Source organism: Bombus vosnesenskii, unplaced genomic scaffold (assembly GCF_011952255.1).
Source record: "Bombus vosnesenskii isolate JDL3184/JDL3185 unplaced genomic scaffold, Bvos_JDL3184-5_v1.1 scf7180000013397, whole genome shotgun sequence".
Lineage (NCBI taxonomy): Eukaryota > Metazoa > Arthropoda > Insecta > Hymenoptera > Apidae > Bombus > Bombus vosnesenskii.
In genome coordinates, this window is record NW_022883022.1 from 619,013 (window position 1) to 635,738 (window position 16,726).

At 44.6% G+C, this 16,726-nt stretch overlaps 1 protein-coding gene across 1 annotated transcript in view; it reads left to right on the top strand.

The window, feature by feature from the left end:
* LOC117237692 (twitchin) overlaps positions 1-16,726 on the top strand; it is a 77,671-nt gene that overhangs the window by 56,020 nt on the left and 4,925 nt on the right. The window contains exons 88-115 of the mRNA XM_033501961.1: positions 153-434; positions 566-865; positions 990-1,292; positions 1,627-2,085; positions 2,255-2,377; positions 2,468-3,355; positions 4,100-4,402; positions 4,483-5,364; positions 5,503-5,758; positions 5,921-6,246; positions 6,445-6,747; positions 6,968-7,352; positions 7,439-7,644; positions 7,754-8,214; positions 8,317-8,851; positions 9,171-9,365; positions 9,479-9,962; positions 10,121-10,373; positions 10,606-10,940; positions 11,031-11,146; positions 11,312-11,596; positions 11,783-11,922; positions 12,083-12,346; positions 12,615-13,231; positions 13,328-15,652; positions 15,755-15,888; positions 16,070-16,277; positions 16,494-16,646. Of these exons, the coding sequence (XP_033357852.1) occupies positions 153-434; positions 566-865; positions 990-1,292; positions 1,627-2,085; positions 2,255-2,377; positions 2,468-3,355; positions 4,100-4,402; positions 4,483-5,364; positions 5,503-5,758; positions 5,921-6,246; positions 6,445-6,747; positions 6,968-7,352; positions 7,439-7,644; positions 7,754-8,214; positions 8,317-8,851; positions 9,171-9,365; positions 9,479-9,962; positions 10,121-10,373; positions 10,606-10,940; positions 11,031-11,146; positions 11,312-11,596; positions 11,783-11,922; positions 12,083-12,346; positions 12,615-13,231; positions 13,328-15,652; positions 15,755-15,888; positions 16,070-16,277; positions 16,494-16,646 (11,521 nt within the window). The remainder of the gene's footprint in view (positions 1-152; positions 435-565; positions 866-989; positions 1,293-1,626; positions 2,086-2,254; positions 2,378-2,467; positions 3,356-4,099; positions 4,403-4,482; positions 5,365-5,502; positions 5,759-5,920; positions 6,247-6,444; positions 6,748-6,967; positions 7,353-7,438; positions 7,645-7,753; positions 8,215-8,316; positions 8,852-9,170; positions 9,366-9,478; positions 9,963-10,120; positions 10,374-10,605; positions 10,941-11,030; positions 11,147-11,311; positions 11,597-11,782; positions 11,923-12,082; positions 12,347-12,614; positions 13,232-13,327; positions 15,653-15,754; positions 15,889-16,069; positions 16,278-16,493; positions 16,647-16,726) is intronic.

Sequence of the window (16,726 nt, forward strand, 5' to 3'; positions counted from 1 at the left end):
ACTGATCAATTCCGTATAAAAAGTTAAATGCTAATCACAATCACATACTCAGTTAAAAACAGAAGGTACAATTGAGATCAGTTTGACTTATAAGAAACTGAATTATCGATCGTCTCGACTGAACTATCGACTAATCGATTGTCTTCCAACAGTTGCACCTAAGATCGACAGAAAGAACTTACGCGACATCACAGTACGCGAGAACGAAGGATTCCACTTCGACGTGAAAATCATCGGTGAACCACCGCCAGATGTTACATGGGTTCTCAACAACAAGAGCATTCAACAAACAACGTTCCGCAGGATACAGAACGTTCCATACAATACCAAGTTCTTTAACGACAAACCCGAACGAAAAGACAGCGGCATTTATAAGATCACAGCTGTCAATCAGTATGGATCCGACACTGCGGAAGTCGAAGTCACCGTTGTCTGTACGTGTTCATTTATTTCGTTGTTTCGAATTAGAGTCGAGCGTTATTCCGATAAATACCGTCTCGAATAAATATTTATCTAAATTTGTATAAAGTTGCGCGACCTACTTACGCCTATGGTTCTTTCGCAGCTAAACCTGCCAAACCAGAAGGACCACTGGAAGTGTCCGATATTCACGCAGAAGGATGCACGCTCAAGTGGAAGAAACCAAAGGACGACGGTGGAGAACCCATCGAGGGATACCTCGTGGAGAAATTCGATCCAGACACTGGTGTTTGGTTACCAGTCGGCAAGACAACAGGACCGGAAATGAAGGTGGAAGGACTGACACCTGGACACGAATACAAGTTCAGAGTGAAGGCGCTTAACAAAGAAGGAGAATCGGAACCACTGGAAACATTCAGCTCGATTGTAGCGAAAGATCCATTCAGTAAGTGAAATTATTGGATTCTAATTGCCCGTAAATTAAACATTCCATTCTGCAATGATACAGACGAACAAACGAATGAGCTTAGGAGCCCCGCAAGAAATTTAACAGTGACAACTTCTTTCAGCTGTACCAAGTCCTCCTGGTGCGCCGGAACCAGTCGATTGGACCGCCAACCAGGTTGAGCTTACATGGAAAGAACCGGTCAGCGATGGTGGATCACCCATTACCGGCTACATCATTGAAAAGAAAGACAAATACAGTACAATGTGGGAAAAGGCTTTGGAAATCGAAGTACCGACCACGAAAGGTCTGGTTCACGGGCTCATCGAGGGTAACGATTATCTGTTCCGCGTGATAGCTGTGAACAAAGCCGGACAGTCAGAGCCTAGCGATACCAGCAAGACGTTCACCGCTAAACCACGCTATCGTAAGTATTTCGTTATTAATTTCAATGCACTAACGTTACTTTACATTTTTCAATAACGTTACGTTTTCACGTTACCTCGTTATCGATTTAACGAAGTGTATCGAGTCTCGAAGAATCTATCTTTCAACGATCGTGGCAACAATCCAACTTATCATCGCCTTGTATCCCTGAGACAAAAGAAGCAGTATCCTCGTCGCAAATATAATATCATACATAATTTTCGGATAGACATCATTAACGATAACGCACCCAACGCTCTATAAATAATCATCTGTGAAATCGATTTTTGGCACTTGATCGAGCGATGGCTTACATATAAATTTCATTTCGACAGTGGCACCCAAGATCGATCGGCGCAATCTGCGTGACGTTACTCTATCGGCTGGTTCGTTACTGAGATTCGATGCTAATGTAATCGGCGAGCCTCCACCACATATCGAGTGGCGATACGGAGCTATTCCTCTGCATTCCGATAGGAAAGTGCAGATAGACAATTCCGATTATAGCACCAAATTCAGCATTCGTCCCGTGTCGCGCGACGACAGCGGCGATTACAGTGTCACAGCCACCAATTCCTCTGGAAGGGATTCCGTCACCATACAAGTCACAGTCACGGACAAACCAATGCCACCGGAAGGTCCGCTTCAAGTAACGGATGTTCACAAAGAGGGATGCAAGTTGAAATGGAAGAGACCGAAAGACGATGGCGGCACCCCGATCGAGTATTATCAAGTGGACAAAATGGACCCAGAGACTGGATGCTGGGTGCCTTGCGGCCGATCTACCGAACCTAGTAAGTCCCATAATTATTTTAGATTATATATTTATAATTTTAACCATGTAATTGAAAGGCATTCTTTTAAAAAGTCGCTACGCGTACAATTTTTAATATTATAATCATATTATACAGAAATATCGTTGTAATGTCAGATAAACGAATAAACTTTCTTGTGTTTCAATAGACCTGGAGGTAAGTGGACTGACACCGGGCAAAGAATATCTGTTCCGAGTTAGCGCGGTAAATGCCGAGGGAGAGTCTAAACCTCTGGAAGCGGAACAAACGATCATAGCTAAGAATCCATTCGGTGAGTAAGCAAAAATTTATCTGCTTGCAACGTTAGCGAGGTCGTTCGTCGTCGACATTTTTAATTACGTTTACAATTGTAAATTCTTAGACGAACCAGATAAACCAGGCGATCTGCGTGTTACCGATTGGGACAAGGACCACGTCGATCTCGCATGGACACCGCCAGCGAACGACGGTGGCTCGCCTATTACTGGCTACATAATCGAGAAGAAAGACAAATACGGCGAATGGGAGAAGGCCGTAGAGGTACCAGCGGATGAAACGTCAGCCACTGTCCCTGACTTGATAGAAGGCCAGCCTTACGAGTTCCGCGTGCGAGCCGTAAACAAGGCTGGCCCTGGCGAACCTTCGGATCCGACGCCAACGATCATTGCCAAGCCGCGAAACCTAGCACCGAAGATCGATCGTACGAATTTGGTAGAGGTCAGAATCAAAGCTGGTCAAAACTTCAGCTTCGACGTGAAGGTTTCGGGTGAACCTCCTCCAACCACGAAATGGATGTTGGGAAAACGCGAGGTGCGACCGACAGAGCGTATAAAAGTAAAACACGTGGATTACAACACGACTCTCAGCGTCAGAAATGCTACCAGAGCGGAATCTGGAAGATACACTATCACCGCCGAGAATATAAATGGCATGGACGAAGCAGTTGTCAAGGTAACGGTTCTGGACAAACCGAGTCCACCTCAAGGACCGCTCAGAGCATCTGACGTGCACGCGGAAGGATGCAAATTATCGTGGAAACCACCGGAAGACGACGGTGGCCAACCAATCGACAAATACGTCGTGGAAAAGATGGACGAAGCGACTGGTCGCTGGGTACCTGCAGGAGAGACGGACGGACCGCAGACCTCGTTGGATGTTGAAGGGCTTACGCCAGGTCATAAGTACAAGTTCAGAGTTCGCGCGGTTAATAAGCAAGGCAAATCAGAACCGCTCACGGCTATGCAGGGCATCGAAGCGAAGAATCCATTCGGTGAGTGTGAGCTTTCATTCGATATTTTGCGCAGGTTCGTAATCTCATGAATAGAAGTAAAGAAATATTAGATCGTTCCATGAGAAATTCATTCATAGTGGCTACAATAAGTACTTGTACTTTGTCTTTATTGTACCGTTTATATATCAATTGATTAGATTCAAGTATATTAAGTCTTGTATTATTTTCTATATAAATGGTATGATATTAAAAAATATCTCAAATATCCAATGTAGAATTCTCGTCATAATTTTTAATAGGAGAAATTGTGGTGGATATCAAACGTGTTGCTTTAAATGACGAAACGAGTGAATACTTGTGATAGTCAGATATATTTAAAAATCACTCTGAATACAAAAATACAGAGTTAGTATAATACGTCGTAATCATCGCTGGCTGATAATGAATAATGAATGTCCTAGAGAGCTTGTTCGTCTATTTATACCGGAAGGTTTGAATTCGATTCTGGTTGCCGATTGCACGTAGCGGCGATATTGTTTTGTCCGGAGTTTGTTTACTTCTAAATCTCGTACATCGGAACAATGTCAATACCCCGAGGCAAAACAATAACACGAGTCACTCTCGATCCGAATCGTGCTATGACTCATGTGCCGCTACAAAACAAATCTCTATTCAGATCTTATTTCTTTACTTGTTTTTATAAGGATATAAATTTGCGTAAAGATCTACAATCTCGTTATACCTTGGATCGCTTCTTTTATTAAACATAATTATTATCTTTAGACGAGCCGGGAAAACCTGGCACTCCGACCGTCAGCGACTACGACTCGGACTTTGTCGAACTTCAATGGGATCGTCCGCAAGAAGATGGTGGTTCACCTATTACTGGTTACATCATAGAGAAACGAGACAAATATAGTCCTACCTGGGAGAAATGCGCAGAAGTCGAGGGTGACGTAAATCGTGGAAGAGTGCCCGATCTCGTGGAGGGCACGCATTATGAATTCCGCGTTAGGGCTGTTAACAAAGCTGGCCCCGGTGAACCCTCTGACGCTTCTAAATCTCACTTGGCTCGACCTAAGAACCGTAATTATCTCTTTATCTCTTTTCTTTCCTTCTCCCCTCATCAAAGGTATATATGTCGATAAAAAAATGTTCATTTTCAGTTGCACCGAAGATCGACAGGAAGTACATGCTGGACGTAAAAGTAAAAGCCGGTGGCTTCTACGACTTCGACGTTCCTGTAATCGGCGAACCGCCACCAACCAAACAATGGTCGCTGAAGGGCACGATACTCGTGCCAAGCGATCGCATCAAGATCATAAACGAAGACTACAACACCAAAGTTCGTGTGATCGAAGCGAAACGTTCCGATGCAGGCGTGTACACTCTGGAAGCGAAGAACATCAACGGCAAAGACACTGCTACCTTAACTGTGAACGTCCTCGACATTCCAGCACCACCGGAAGGACCTTTAAGGATCGACAACGTGACAAAGAACGGTTGCGACCTGAAATGGCGCCCACCGAAAGACGATGGTGGTTCAGAAATTCTATATTACCAGGTGGAGAAAATGGATACAGAGAACATGAGATGGGTACCAGTAGCGGAAGCTTCCTCGACTTATGCACACGTGGATCACCTGATCGAAGGCCACGACTATCAGTTCCGTGTGCGTGCGGTAAACAAGCAAGGTGAATCGTTGCCGCTCACTGGCATGGATACCATTACTGCGAAAGATCCGTACGACAAGCCTGACAAACCTGGAACACCTGTTGCCACTGATTGGGACAAGGATCACGTCGACTTGGAATGGACACGACCGAAAAAAGATGGTGGTTCACCTATTACGGGATATATCATCGAAAAGAAACCTCGTTTTGGCACGTGGGAGAAGGCTTTGGAAATCGATGGAACTAAAACTAGCGCCAGGGTACCAGATCTTGTTGAAGGACAAGAATATGAGTTTAGGGTCATCGCTGTTAATAAAGCTGGTCCTGGCGAGCCATCCGAAGCTTCTTCCCCTATCGTTGCAAAACCACGTTTCCGTAAGTAAAGAATTCCTTTCTTCTTCTTTTTTCTGTGTAAAACGTACTTTCAAACTTAAACACAACGTTAATTTTATTTAACTTTACTTAAGTTTATCTTTTGAACAAAGAGTATATGTATGATCATTTTTCTTACAGTTGCTCCATCCTTTGATCCACATGCACTAAGCGACTTGGTTGTTCGAGCTGGACAGAAGATTAGCTACATCATCCCTATCCAAGCATCGCCTAAACCTACGGCCACTTGGACCCTGGACGGAGAGGTGATTATGGCCGACTCTCGCCATGAAATGTACACTACTCATACCGAAACCACCTTTGAGATTCCATTCTCTGTTCGCTCTGACACTGGCCGTTACGCTCTCACTTTGGAGAACGAGCACGGAAAATTCAGGTAATTTCGAATCTATGATAACTAGACTGTAGGTGTTTATGTAAATTCAAATTTTTATGACAAAGTGGAACTTGAGTGTAGTAGGACCCCGTTTATACCATCTCTATAACGAACTTCTGTTTAGTTTAGTATAGTTAGATAAAGCGAAATAAAATGTTTCAGTTCAAGTGCCAGAGTCACCGTCCTCGATAGGCCATCACCACCACAGAAACCGCTCGAGATCAGCAAAATCACCAAGGAAGGTTGTCACTTGGCTTGGGGCCATCCATTGGACGATGGTGGCAGCCCCATATTGCACTATATTATCGAAAAAATGGATCTGTCGCGAGGCACTTGGTCCGATGCTGGCATGAGCACGATATTGAGCCACGAAGTAGCGCGACTGACGCATCGCAAGGAGTATCTCTTCCGTGTGAAAGCTGTCAACACCATTGGAGAATCCGATCCCCTCGAAGCACCAAAGAGTATCATCGCTAAGAATTTGTTCGGTTAGTGTTCGACTATGAACGATTCAAAGATTTCTAATTATTTGTATGATAAAAAATGGCCTGTCAAACATCAATTATAGTGGCAAATTCCTTAAAAAACGGAACGATTTAAATTACAAGAAAAACAAGGAGAAATCACATTCTAGAAGTTAACAAGAAGTTTACAGATCTAATAGAAATACGATTTCGTATTTGTAGACGAACCCGACGCTCCTGGAAGACCACAGATCACAGACTGGGACAGAGATCACGTCGATCTGCAATGGCCAGCACCAAGCAGCGATGGTGGTTCTCCCATTACAGAATACATCGTCCAGAAGAAAGAAAAGGGTAGTCCATACTGGGTCAACGCGGTTCACGTTCCACCAAATCAGACAAATACAACTGTTCCTGACTTAACGGAAGGACAAGAATACGAATTCCGTGTAATTGCTGTTAACGCTGCTGGACAATCAGAGCCATCAGAGCCGAGCGATCTCATCACTGCCAAACCTCGTTACTGTGAGCATATTTTTACTGTACTCGTTATTTCTCGATTACGGATGATCATGCATTGTTATTAAGTATTTTTTATAATACATATGTAAAGAATGAAGCAAATCTCTATTTATATTCAATTTCTATGTATTCGTAAAAATGTAAATTTGCATAAACATGCACAACCTAATTATTACTACGAACTATCCAAACATTTTATTAATAAAATAATTCAATATTTTAGTGGCTCCAAAGATCAAGACGCCTTTGCAAGATATTCGAATCAAGGCTGGTCTCATCTTCCACGTCGACATCGACTTCGTCGGTGAACCAACTCCAGAGGTTACCTGGACAGTTGGAAGTCGCGATCTACTGACCACCGATAGAACAACTGTTACCTCGATCGGTTATCACACCATTGTTCACACTGTTAACGCTCAAAGATCCGATTCCGGATTGTATCACTTGTTGTTGAAGAACAGCAGCGGAATAGACGAAGGTAGCTTCCAAGTTATCGTTCTCGACAGACCTGGCCCACCAGAAGGTCCTCTGCAGTACGAAGAAATCACAAGCCAGTCGGTTACCTTGTCGTGGAAACCACCTAAAGATAACGGTGGTAGCGAAATCACGTGAGTATCGACGTCTTAAATTAACGATTTCACGAAACAAAGTGATAAGCGTAAAATAATACAACGCTTTTTGCGATCCTTTTTAGTGGATACGTAATCGAGAAACGTGACTTGACCCATGGTGGTGGCTGGGTACCAGCTGTCACTCACGTCAATCCCAAGTATAATCACGCCACAGTACCGAGATTGCTGGAAGGTACGACTTACGAGTTCAGGGTATGCGCGGAGAATCTTCAAGGCCGCTCAGAACCTTTGACTACAGATCACTCGATCGTCGCCAAGAACCAATTCGGTAAATTCTCTACTCTATCATCGGATATGTATACTACGGCTCATAAGTATTATTACACTTGCTGGCTATATTTACTGGAAAACCCTAACAAATTGTTTGTTCTATTCAGTTGTACCTGGACAACCTGGAAAGCCAGAATGTGTCGACGCGGACAAAGACCACATCAAGATCAAATGGTTGGCACCGATCAGCAACGGTGGATCGAAGATCATCGGTTACGACGTGGAACGGCGCGATCGTGCAACTGGCCGCTGGTTGAAATTGACCAAAGAGCCAGCGAGATATGCTGAATATTATGACGACCATGTGACCGAAGGTCATCAATACGAATACCGAGTAACTGCTATAAACGCCGCTGGCGCGGGCAAACCTAGCGACACGTCCTCCGTATTCATCGCGAAACCGATGAAAGAGAAACCAAAATTGAATTTGGACGCGCTGATTGGACGCAAGATCAAGGTGCGTGCCGGAGAACCCATCAATGTTAACATTCCATTGTCCGGAGCGCCAACTCCCACTATCGAATGGACCAAAGACTCGAGGCCTCTCCTCGAAACTCTTCGAATATCGGTAAGCAAATGGTTTATAGCTTTGGTTCAGATCTGTTGCGTATGAGTATCGACTCATGCAAATCAGTAATATCTCAACCGTTAATTTTCTAATAACTTTCAGACCGAAACCAAGAGCGATCGCACGAATTTGTTGGTCGAAAAATCGGTCCGGGAAGATGGCGGTATTTACACAGTCACAGCGACGAACGAGCATGGAAAAGATTCAGCCGACATCGAGGTTATCGTGGTCGATAGACCAGGACCACCTCAAGGTCCCCTACAATACACTGGCACCACGCAGGAATCCGTGTCCTTATCCTGGAACAAACCTCTGGATGATGGTGGATCCGACGTCACCAACTACATCGTTGAGGTATCTGAGTATGGAGCCGATAACTGGCGTCAAACACCAGGATACTGTCCAAGAACAAGCTACACCGCCAAAGGTCTTACCGAGGGCAAGAAATACGTGTTCAGAGTGCGAGCTGAAAATATGTACGGTGTGTCTGAACCACTGGAAGGCAAACCAGTCGTCGCCAAGAGTCCATACGATCCACCAGACGCGCCTAGTCAACCCGAAATCCTTGGATACACACCCAACAGCTGTAGTCTTTTGTGGAATCCACCGCTCAATACTGGTGGCAAGCCTATTACCGGTGAGACGTCATACTTTTCTTTTCTTCCATATAACTAAGTATAATATAACTAAAGAAAGTGATCAAAATAGAGGTCTGTTTCATTTGTTAAATATCATAACGAGTATACTATTTTGGATATTTTCTACAGTTTTGCATATTAGGAGCATTTTCGTGCTTTCAAAATCGTCTTCTAGTATTCCACGACATCTCTAATAAAAGACAAATTCCATCTGCTCCTCCTGTTTGTAATTTTCTAATTAAATTACATTCTGTTAAATTATTACTATATATATATTAATTTATGTATAAATTTACCGATTAATTCTCCTGTCGACAGGATATTACGTGGAAAGACGAGAACGGGGTGGCGAATGGCTCAAAGTCAACAACTATCCAACTCCGAATACGACATTCACGGTGCAAGATCTTCACGAAGGATCTAAATACGAATTCAGAGTTATTGCCGTCAATGAAGCTGGACCTGGTAAACCCAGTAAACCAACTGAACCTATTACTGCTGGACATCAACGTTGTAAGTATAACAAAATGCTTACTCGTTTCTTTCCCGCTACGGTCACGATGTTTCGACAGATCGTCGAAAGATTAGCGACTGTTCTCATATTCTGATCATCCAATGTATTTTAGTGCGTCCTGATGCTCCCGAACCACCGAAACCTGACAGGATAACGAAAGATTCTGTAACGTTGAGCTGGCGACCACCACGTAGCGACGGTGGTGCTAAGATCAGAGGCTACATTGTCCAAATGAAGCAGAGAGGTCAGGACGAATGGGACGACGTTAATGGCGCTCTGATACCGACCAACGTGTACACGGTACCGAAACTCACCGAAGGCGAGGAGTACCTCTTCAGAGTGATCGCAGTGAACGATGTCGGTAATAGCGATCCAAGCAGACCAAGTAATCCCATCGTTATCGAGGAACAACCCAACAAACCTGTCATGGACCTCGGAGGAGTTCGCGACATCACTGTTCGCGCTGGTGAAGACTTCTCCATTCACGTGCCTTACATTGGCTTCCCCAAACCCACTGCCACATGGTTTGCTAACGATGTTATCAAGGATGAGACAGATCCGCGTGTACATCAACAATTGGGCGACGACTATGCTAGGTATGTTTGTTAACTATTCAATTGTGTAATCAGTTCGTTAGCTACTTGATGTCATATTCTGAAGAATATCATTGAAACGTTGCTTACCTGTAACAGACAAAAGACAACATATGATAATTAGTAACATGGATAAATATCGCGTATAATTTCTTCCGCAGTCTTGTGGTAAAGAATGCGAAACGTTCGGACGGTGGACAGTACCGTCTACAGTTACGCAACTCTTCCGGCTTCGACACCGCCACGGTGAACGTTAAGGTTCTGGACCGTCCAAATCCACCTGTGAATCTTCACGCTGATGAATTTGGAGGAGATGCTCTCACGCTATTCTGGAACCCACCGAAAGACAATGGAGGCGCCGATATCACCAACTACGTCGTTGAGAGACGAGAATCAAGGGGCACGTGGTCCAAGGTTTGTAGTCTAAAGCAGAGCTTTTCGGGTATACTATAAGATTTCTTTCGAAAGGAATCGTAAGACTTTTTGGTATCGGCTTCTCCGCATCTGTCTAATGATTCAAAAATATTTACCATTTATTAAAATGAAAATTATTAGAATTAACTGAATCATGAGGCGTTTAATGCGGTTCCTTGAAAAAAATTCTTCGAGATCCTTCTTTGTTAACTTTCTTATTTTGTTACAACAGGTGAGCAGCTATGTGACGACACCGTTCTGTCGAGTAAGGAATCTGACAGTCGGAAACATGTACGAATTCCGCGTGATGGCTGAAAATCAATATGGTACCTCGGATCCTGTAACCACGATGGATCCGATCAAAGCCAGGCATCCATTCGATCCACCTGGAGCACCTGGAACTCCGAAAGGCGTTGAAACGACAGAGGATAGCATTACTATTACTTGGACCAAACCTCGTCACGATGGAGGTTCACCTATCCTTGGTTATGTCATCGAGAAGCGTCTGTTGAGCGAAGACAAATGGACGAAAGCCACACCATCTCTCGTTCATGAGACTACTTATAGGTAAAGCTTGCTTCGTGTCTTCGAACGATTAAAATTATACTCGATTATGAAGAACAAATTGAAAAACTTGAACTGTTTGAAATTTTATAGAGTAACTGGTCTGATAGAAAATCACGATTATGAATTCCGCGTCGCGGCAGAGAATGCTGCTGGACGAGGACCATGGAGTTCCAACTCTGACGTGATTAGAGCCAGTGCACCACCATGTAAGTATTCAAAGCATTTGCTCTTAGACATATTTTATTTATATATCAGTAATTTTACTTAAGAATACGTGGAGTTAAAAATCCATAATCTCGCTATTAAAAATGAAACATGCTCTAAGTGATATCAAACTGTTGTGATTATGATTTTACTCGAATTTATTTCAGTCCCACCAAAGATCACGTCCGACCTCAGCATCCGTGACATGACTGTGATTGCCGGAGAACCGTTCACGATAACCGTTCCTTACACAGCGAATCCAAAACCAAGACCAAGCTGGTCCATCAACGGCGAGGAAGTCCTTACAGGCGAAAGAATCAAATTCGATACGACGGATGTCGCCTCACAATTCATTAACAAGAAAGCCAAGAGATCCGATACTGGAACGTACACGATCTACCTTACGAACACTGTCGGCACTGATTCTGCTTCGTGCAAGGTTCTCGTTGTAGGTAAGCACTAGCCTGAAAGTTCCTTTTATTTTCACGCAAATACCTTGTTCAAAATAATTAAGCTATCGTCACTACGAATGGTTTTATTGCGTCTGCAACTACAATTGTTTTAAGCAGTTATAATTGTTTAATTATGCTAAAAGAAACTTTAGAAGCGAAGTACTTGACGACTGATTATATTCGTAGACAAACCATCTCCACCGCAAGGACCACTTGATATTTCTGATATCACTCCTGAAACTTGTACGTTGTCTTGGAAACCTCCGTTCGACGATGGTGGCTCACCCGTTACAAATTACGTCGTTGAAAAACTGGATCCGGCTGGCGTAAGTAGCTTCTCTTTCTTCTTTTCTTCTTCTTTTTCTCTAAAAAAATTTTTGATATGTTATCTATACGCGTACAACTATGTAACTATTAGATTACACATCGAATGATTTCTTTCTTTTCCTCTGTTTAATTCTAAAATGTCATGTTGAATGATTTCAGTATTGGGTGAAACTCAGCAGTTTTGTAAGAAACACTCATTACGACGTAATCGGTCTTGAACCCAACCGTACGTATAACTTCCGTGTCCGTGCGGAGAACCAGTACGGAATATCAGAACCATTGCAAGCCGATGAACCGATTACCGCGAAATTCCCATTCACGGTGCCCGAACCTCCTGGACAACCACGTGTTATCGATTGGGATACGTCGAACGCGACCGTTGTATGGACCCGTCCAATATCCGATGGTGGATCTCGTATTCAGGTGTGTATATTAATGACATCATTACTTGTAGATCTTTTAAGATGGAAATGAACTATGATGAATAAATCACACGGTAAAAGCTGACGAAAGACAGTAGGAAAAATTGAAACAGTTTCTCCGGTTAATTTGTCGCTTTCTAAAACATTCGGAGCAGTTGTGGATCTCGATAGATCTGAATTGCCTCAGTTGCAATAAAGTCGAATGATCGAGATTCCGCTCTATATTCAAAATAAAACAAAAATCAATCGATTGCTCTTCTTCTCTTTAGGGTTACAAGATCGAATTCCGCGATCCTGCGGACGATGCCACATGGAGAGTGGCGAACGACTACCTGGTCAAAGACACCACCTACATTTGTTACAATTTACTGAGCGGACACGAATACGAGTTTAGAATACGCGCAAAGAACGCAGCTGGCTTCAGCAAACCTAGCGCGCCATCGGCACCGTTTAAACTGAAGAGCAAATTCAACGTGCCTTCACCACCAGGCACGCCACAGGTCGTGAAGGTTGGCAAGAACTACGTCGATCTCAAGTGGGAAGCTCCAATTTCCGACGGAGGCAGCCGCATCACCGGTTACGTGATCGAGAAACGCGAAGTCGGAAGCGCGCTTTGGGCAAAATGCAACGAATACAACGTCACCGACACAGAGTACACTGTTCTACATCTGATCGAACGGGGAGATTACGAATTCCGAATCTTCGCGGTGAACGCTGCGGGAAGATCCGAACCAAGTTCTTGCACCACGCCCGTCAAGATCTGCGAGGTGGAAGGTGGCGAGAAGCCAGAATTCGTCAGAACTCTGCCAATCAGCACGAACGTACCGCTCGGCAAAACTCTGGTCCTCGAATGCGAGGCCACGGGAAAACCACAACCGACCGCAAGGTTTGTTTCTTTGAAGCGTTTCCTACCCTTCAATTCTACGCGCTATTTTTCGTTTCATATCGAACGCTGCGTCTAATTGGATTTTACGAATTCTAGGTGGCTGAAGAATGGCAGAGAGATCACGATCGGCGGTCGCTTCCGCACGGAGGCGTTCGACGGAATCTACAGGCTCGTCATATCCGAAGTCACGGACGCAGACGACGGCGACTACAGCTGTCAGATCTCAAACCCACTCGGTCTGGCTACGACTACAGGTCGATTAAAGATCGGTTCCCCGCCTCGTATCGAGCGCATGCCGGATACCCTGTACCTGGCTGAAAACGACAACACGAAGATCAAGATCTACTACAGTGGCGACCAACCGATGGATATTACTCTAAAGAAAGACGGTCGCAAGGTGGTGGAAACGAGTCACATCAAGTACACCGTGTTCGATGAATACCTCATCATCTTCATCAAGGACATTCAGAAAGACGATGCTGGAGTATACGATCTTTCGATCTCGAACGACAGCGGTAGCGTCAGTGGTTCGTTCAACGTGTACATCACTGGACTACCTGGACCACCGACCGAACCTCTCGACGTCACAGATATCGATAAACACACTTGCACTCTGACCTGGCGACCTCCTAAGTACGACGGTGGTCTTCGTGTCACTCATTACGTCGTCGAACGTCGCGACGTCAGTCACACTCACTGGATCATCGTTTCCTCCTTCTGCAAGGATTGTTCCTTCATGGTACAGGGTCTGACCGAAGGACAAGAGTATCTGTTCCGCGTGATGGCCGTAAACGATAACGGAATGGGACCTCCGCTCGAGGGAACCAATCCTATCAAGGCCAAGGCGCCATTCGATCCTCCTGGCCCTCCAGGAACGCCAAAGGTCACCGAGGTTGGCGGAGACTTCGTAAATCTCTCGTGGGAGAAACCAGAATCGGACGGTGGCTCGAAGATACAAGGCTACTGGATCGACAAGCGCGAAGTCGGCAGCCAAGCCTGGCAGCGCGTGAACGTCGTTATTTGTCTACCCACTCAAATCAACATCAGCAACCTGATCGAAGGAAGGCAATACGAGTTCCGTGTGTTCGCTCAAAACGCTGCTGGTCTCGGACCAGAATCGAAGGCCTCGACTTCCGTGAAGATCACCGACCCTCAGGCAGCCAAAGCTCCGGAAGTGATTCTACCTTTGCACAAGGTCAGCTGCGTGCAGAACCACAATGCTCACTTCCAGTGCAAGATCGTTGGTATCCCGAAACCCACGATCACGTGGTTCAAGGGAGCTCGCGAGATCGTCAGTGGATCTCGATACAACATATATTCGGAGGGCGACACGCACAACCTGATCATCCACGATGTGTTTGGAGAGGACGCGGATGAATACGTCTGCCGCGCTGTGAACAAATGCGGCGTCAAATCGACTAAGGGCGAACTTCTGATCAAGACACCACCGAAATTGAACGTACCGCCGAGGTTCAGAGACACTGCATTCTTCGACAAAGGTGTCAACGTGGTTATAAAGATTCCATTCACCGGATATCCGAAACCAAAGATCACCTGGGTCAGAGAAGGAGAGACGATCGAATCTGGCGGACACTACACCGTGGAGGTGAAGGAAAGACACGCTGTTCTTACCATCATAGACGGTAGCCGTATCGATTCAGGACCTTATCGAATCACTGCTGAGAACGACATGGGTCAAGACACAGCGATCATCAAGATCCAAATCAGCGACAGACCAGATCCTCCGAGATTCCCACAGGTGGACAATATTGGTCACGACTCGTTGGCTCTGACCTGGAAACCACCAGTTTGGGACGGTGGTAGCAACATCACTAATTACCTTGTCGAAAAACGCGAACATCCGATGACCAGCTGGATCAGAGTCGGCAACACCAGATTCTGCTCTATGGCGGTTACTGGCCTCAGTCCTGGACATCAATACGACTTCCGAATTTGCGCTGAGAACATTTACGGAAGATCTGACCCGAGTGAAGTCACGCCGTTGATCACGACAAAGGGAACGATCAAGAGGGAATTCAAACAGAAAGAATACAAGGTGGATGAGACGGGCAAGAAGATCCGCGGACGAAGCGACGAGAAGCCACGAGATTACGATCAATTCGTGTTCGATATCTATAGCAAATACGTTCCACAGCCGGTTGAAATTAAACACATCTCGGTGTATGACAGATACGATATTCTTGAAGAGATTGGAACTGGCGCGTTTGGTGTGGTCCATCGTTGTCGCGAGAGAGCTACTGGAAACATATTCGCGGCTAAGTTTATCCCTGTGTCTCATGCAATGGAAAAGGAACTTATCAGGAAGGAAATCGATATAATGAATCAACTGCATCATCCCAAGTTGATCAATCTTCATGACGCGTTCGAGGACGATGACGAGATGGTCTTGATCTTCGAGTTGTAAGTACACCTGCATATCTTGATCTACGATCATAACTCAGGCTTAGCTGTTCAAGCTTTGCTGTTTCTGCTTCAATTTCTAATCTCATTTCCTTCGTTCAGCTTGTCCGGTGGTGAACTCTTCGAGAGAATCACAGCGGAAGGTTACACCATGTCCGAGGCTGAAGTTATCAACTATATGAGACAGATCTGCGAAGCTGTGAAACATATGCACGAGAAAAATATTATACATCTAGGTAATTATACGAACGAATTGAAGAAAAATCATTAGCAATGGAGAAGATCAGTGAACTCGTCCTATATGAACTTCGATTGCATAAGTTGTCGGTCCACCAATCGATTCGTTTCTACTTACATTAGAAATAAGGAAAAGGGAGAAGAAGAAAATTAATTAAATCTATTGTTTCTCTTTTTCAGACATCAAACCTGAGAACATCATGTGCCAGACACGCAACAGCACCAATGTCAAACTGATCGATTTTGGTTTAGCTACGAAACTCGATCCTAACGAAGTGGTGAAGATCAGTACCGGCACGGCGGAATTTGCTGCGCCTGAAATCGTCGAACGCGAGCCTGTTGGTTTCTACACGGACATGTGGGCTTGCGGTGTTCTGGCCTACGTTTTGTAAGCTTCGTTTATTTGAGTCAAATATGCCTACGAACCCCTTCGATTAACCTGCAAAGATAATCAGGAAAATTAATGAATCAAAGAAAACCCAAGTTACGCTAGTCATTTTGAAAAACGAAAATTGCTAGCATCTACATAACTGATTACTACTATTAACTACTACTAACAAATCACTTAGTTAACTGGTTGATCTAATTAAAACTAATTGTACAGATTGAGCGGACTTTCGCCGTTTGCCGGGGACAACGACATCGAAACTCTGAAGAACGTTAAGGCCTGCGACTGGGACTTTGACGAAGAAGCGTTCCGCGACGTCTCCGAAGAAGGCAAGGACTTCATTAGGCGGTTGCTCGTCAAGAACAAAGAGTACGTTGTCGCTTAAAATGTGTTGATAATATTGGCTCGTTCAACAAATTCAATGCATACATTGTAGATATAGAGTTACA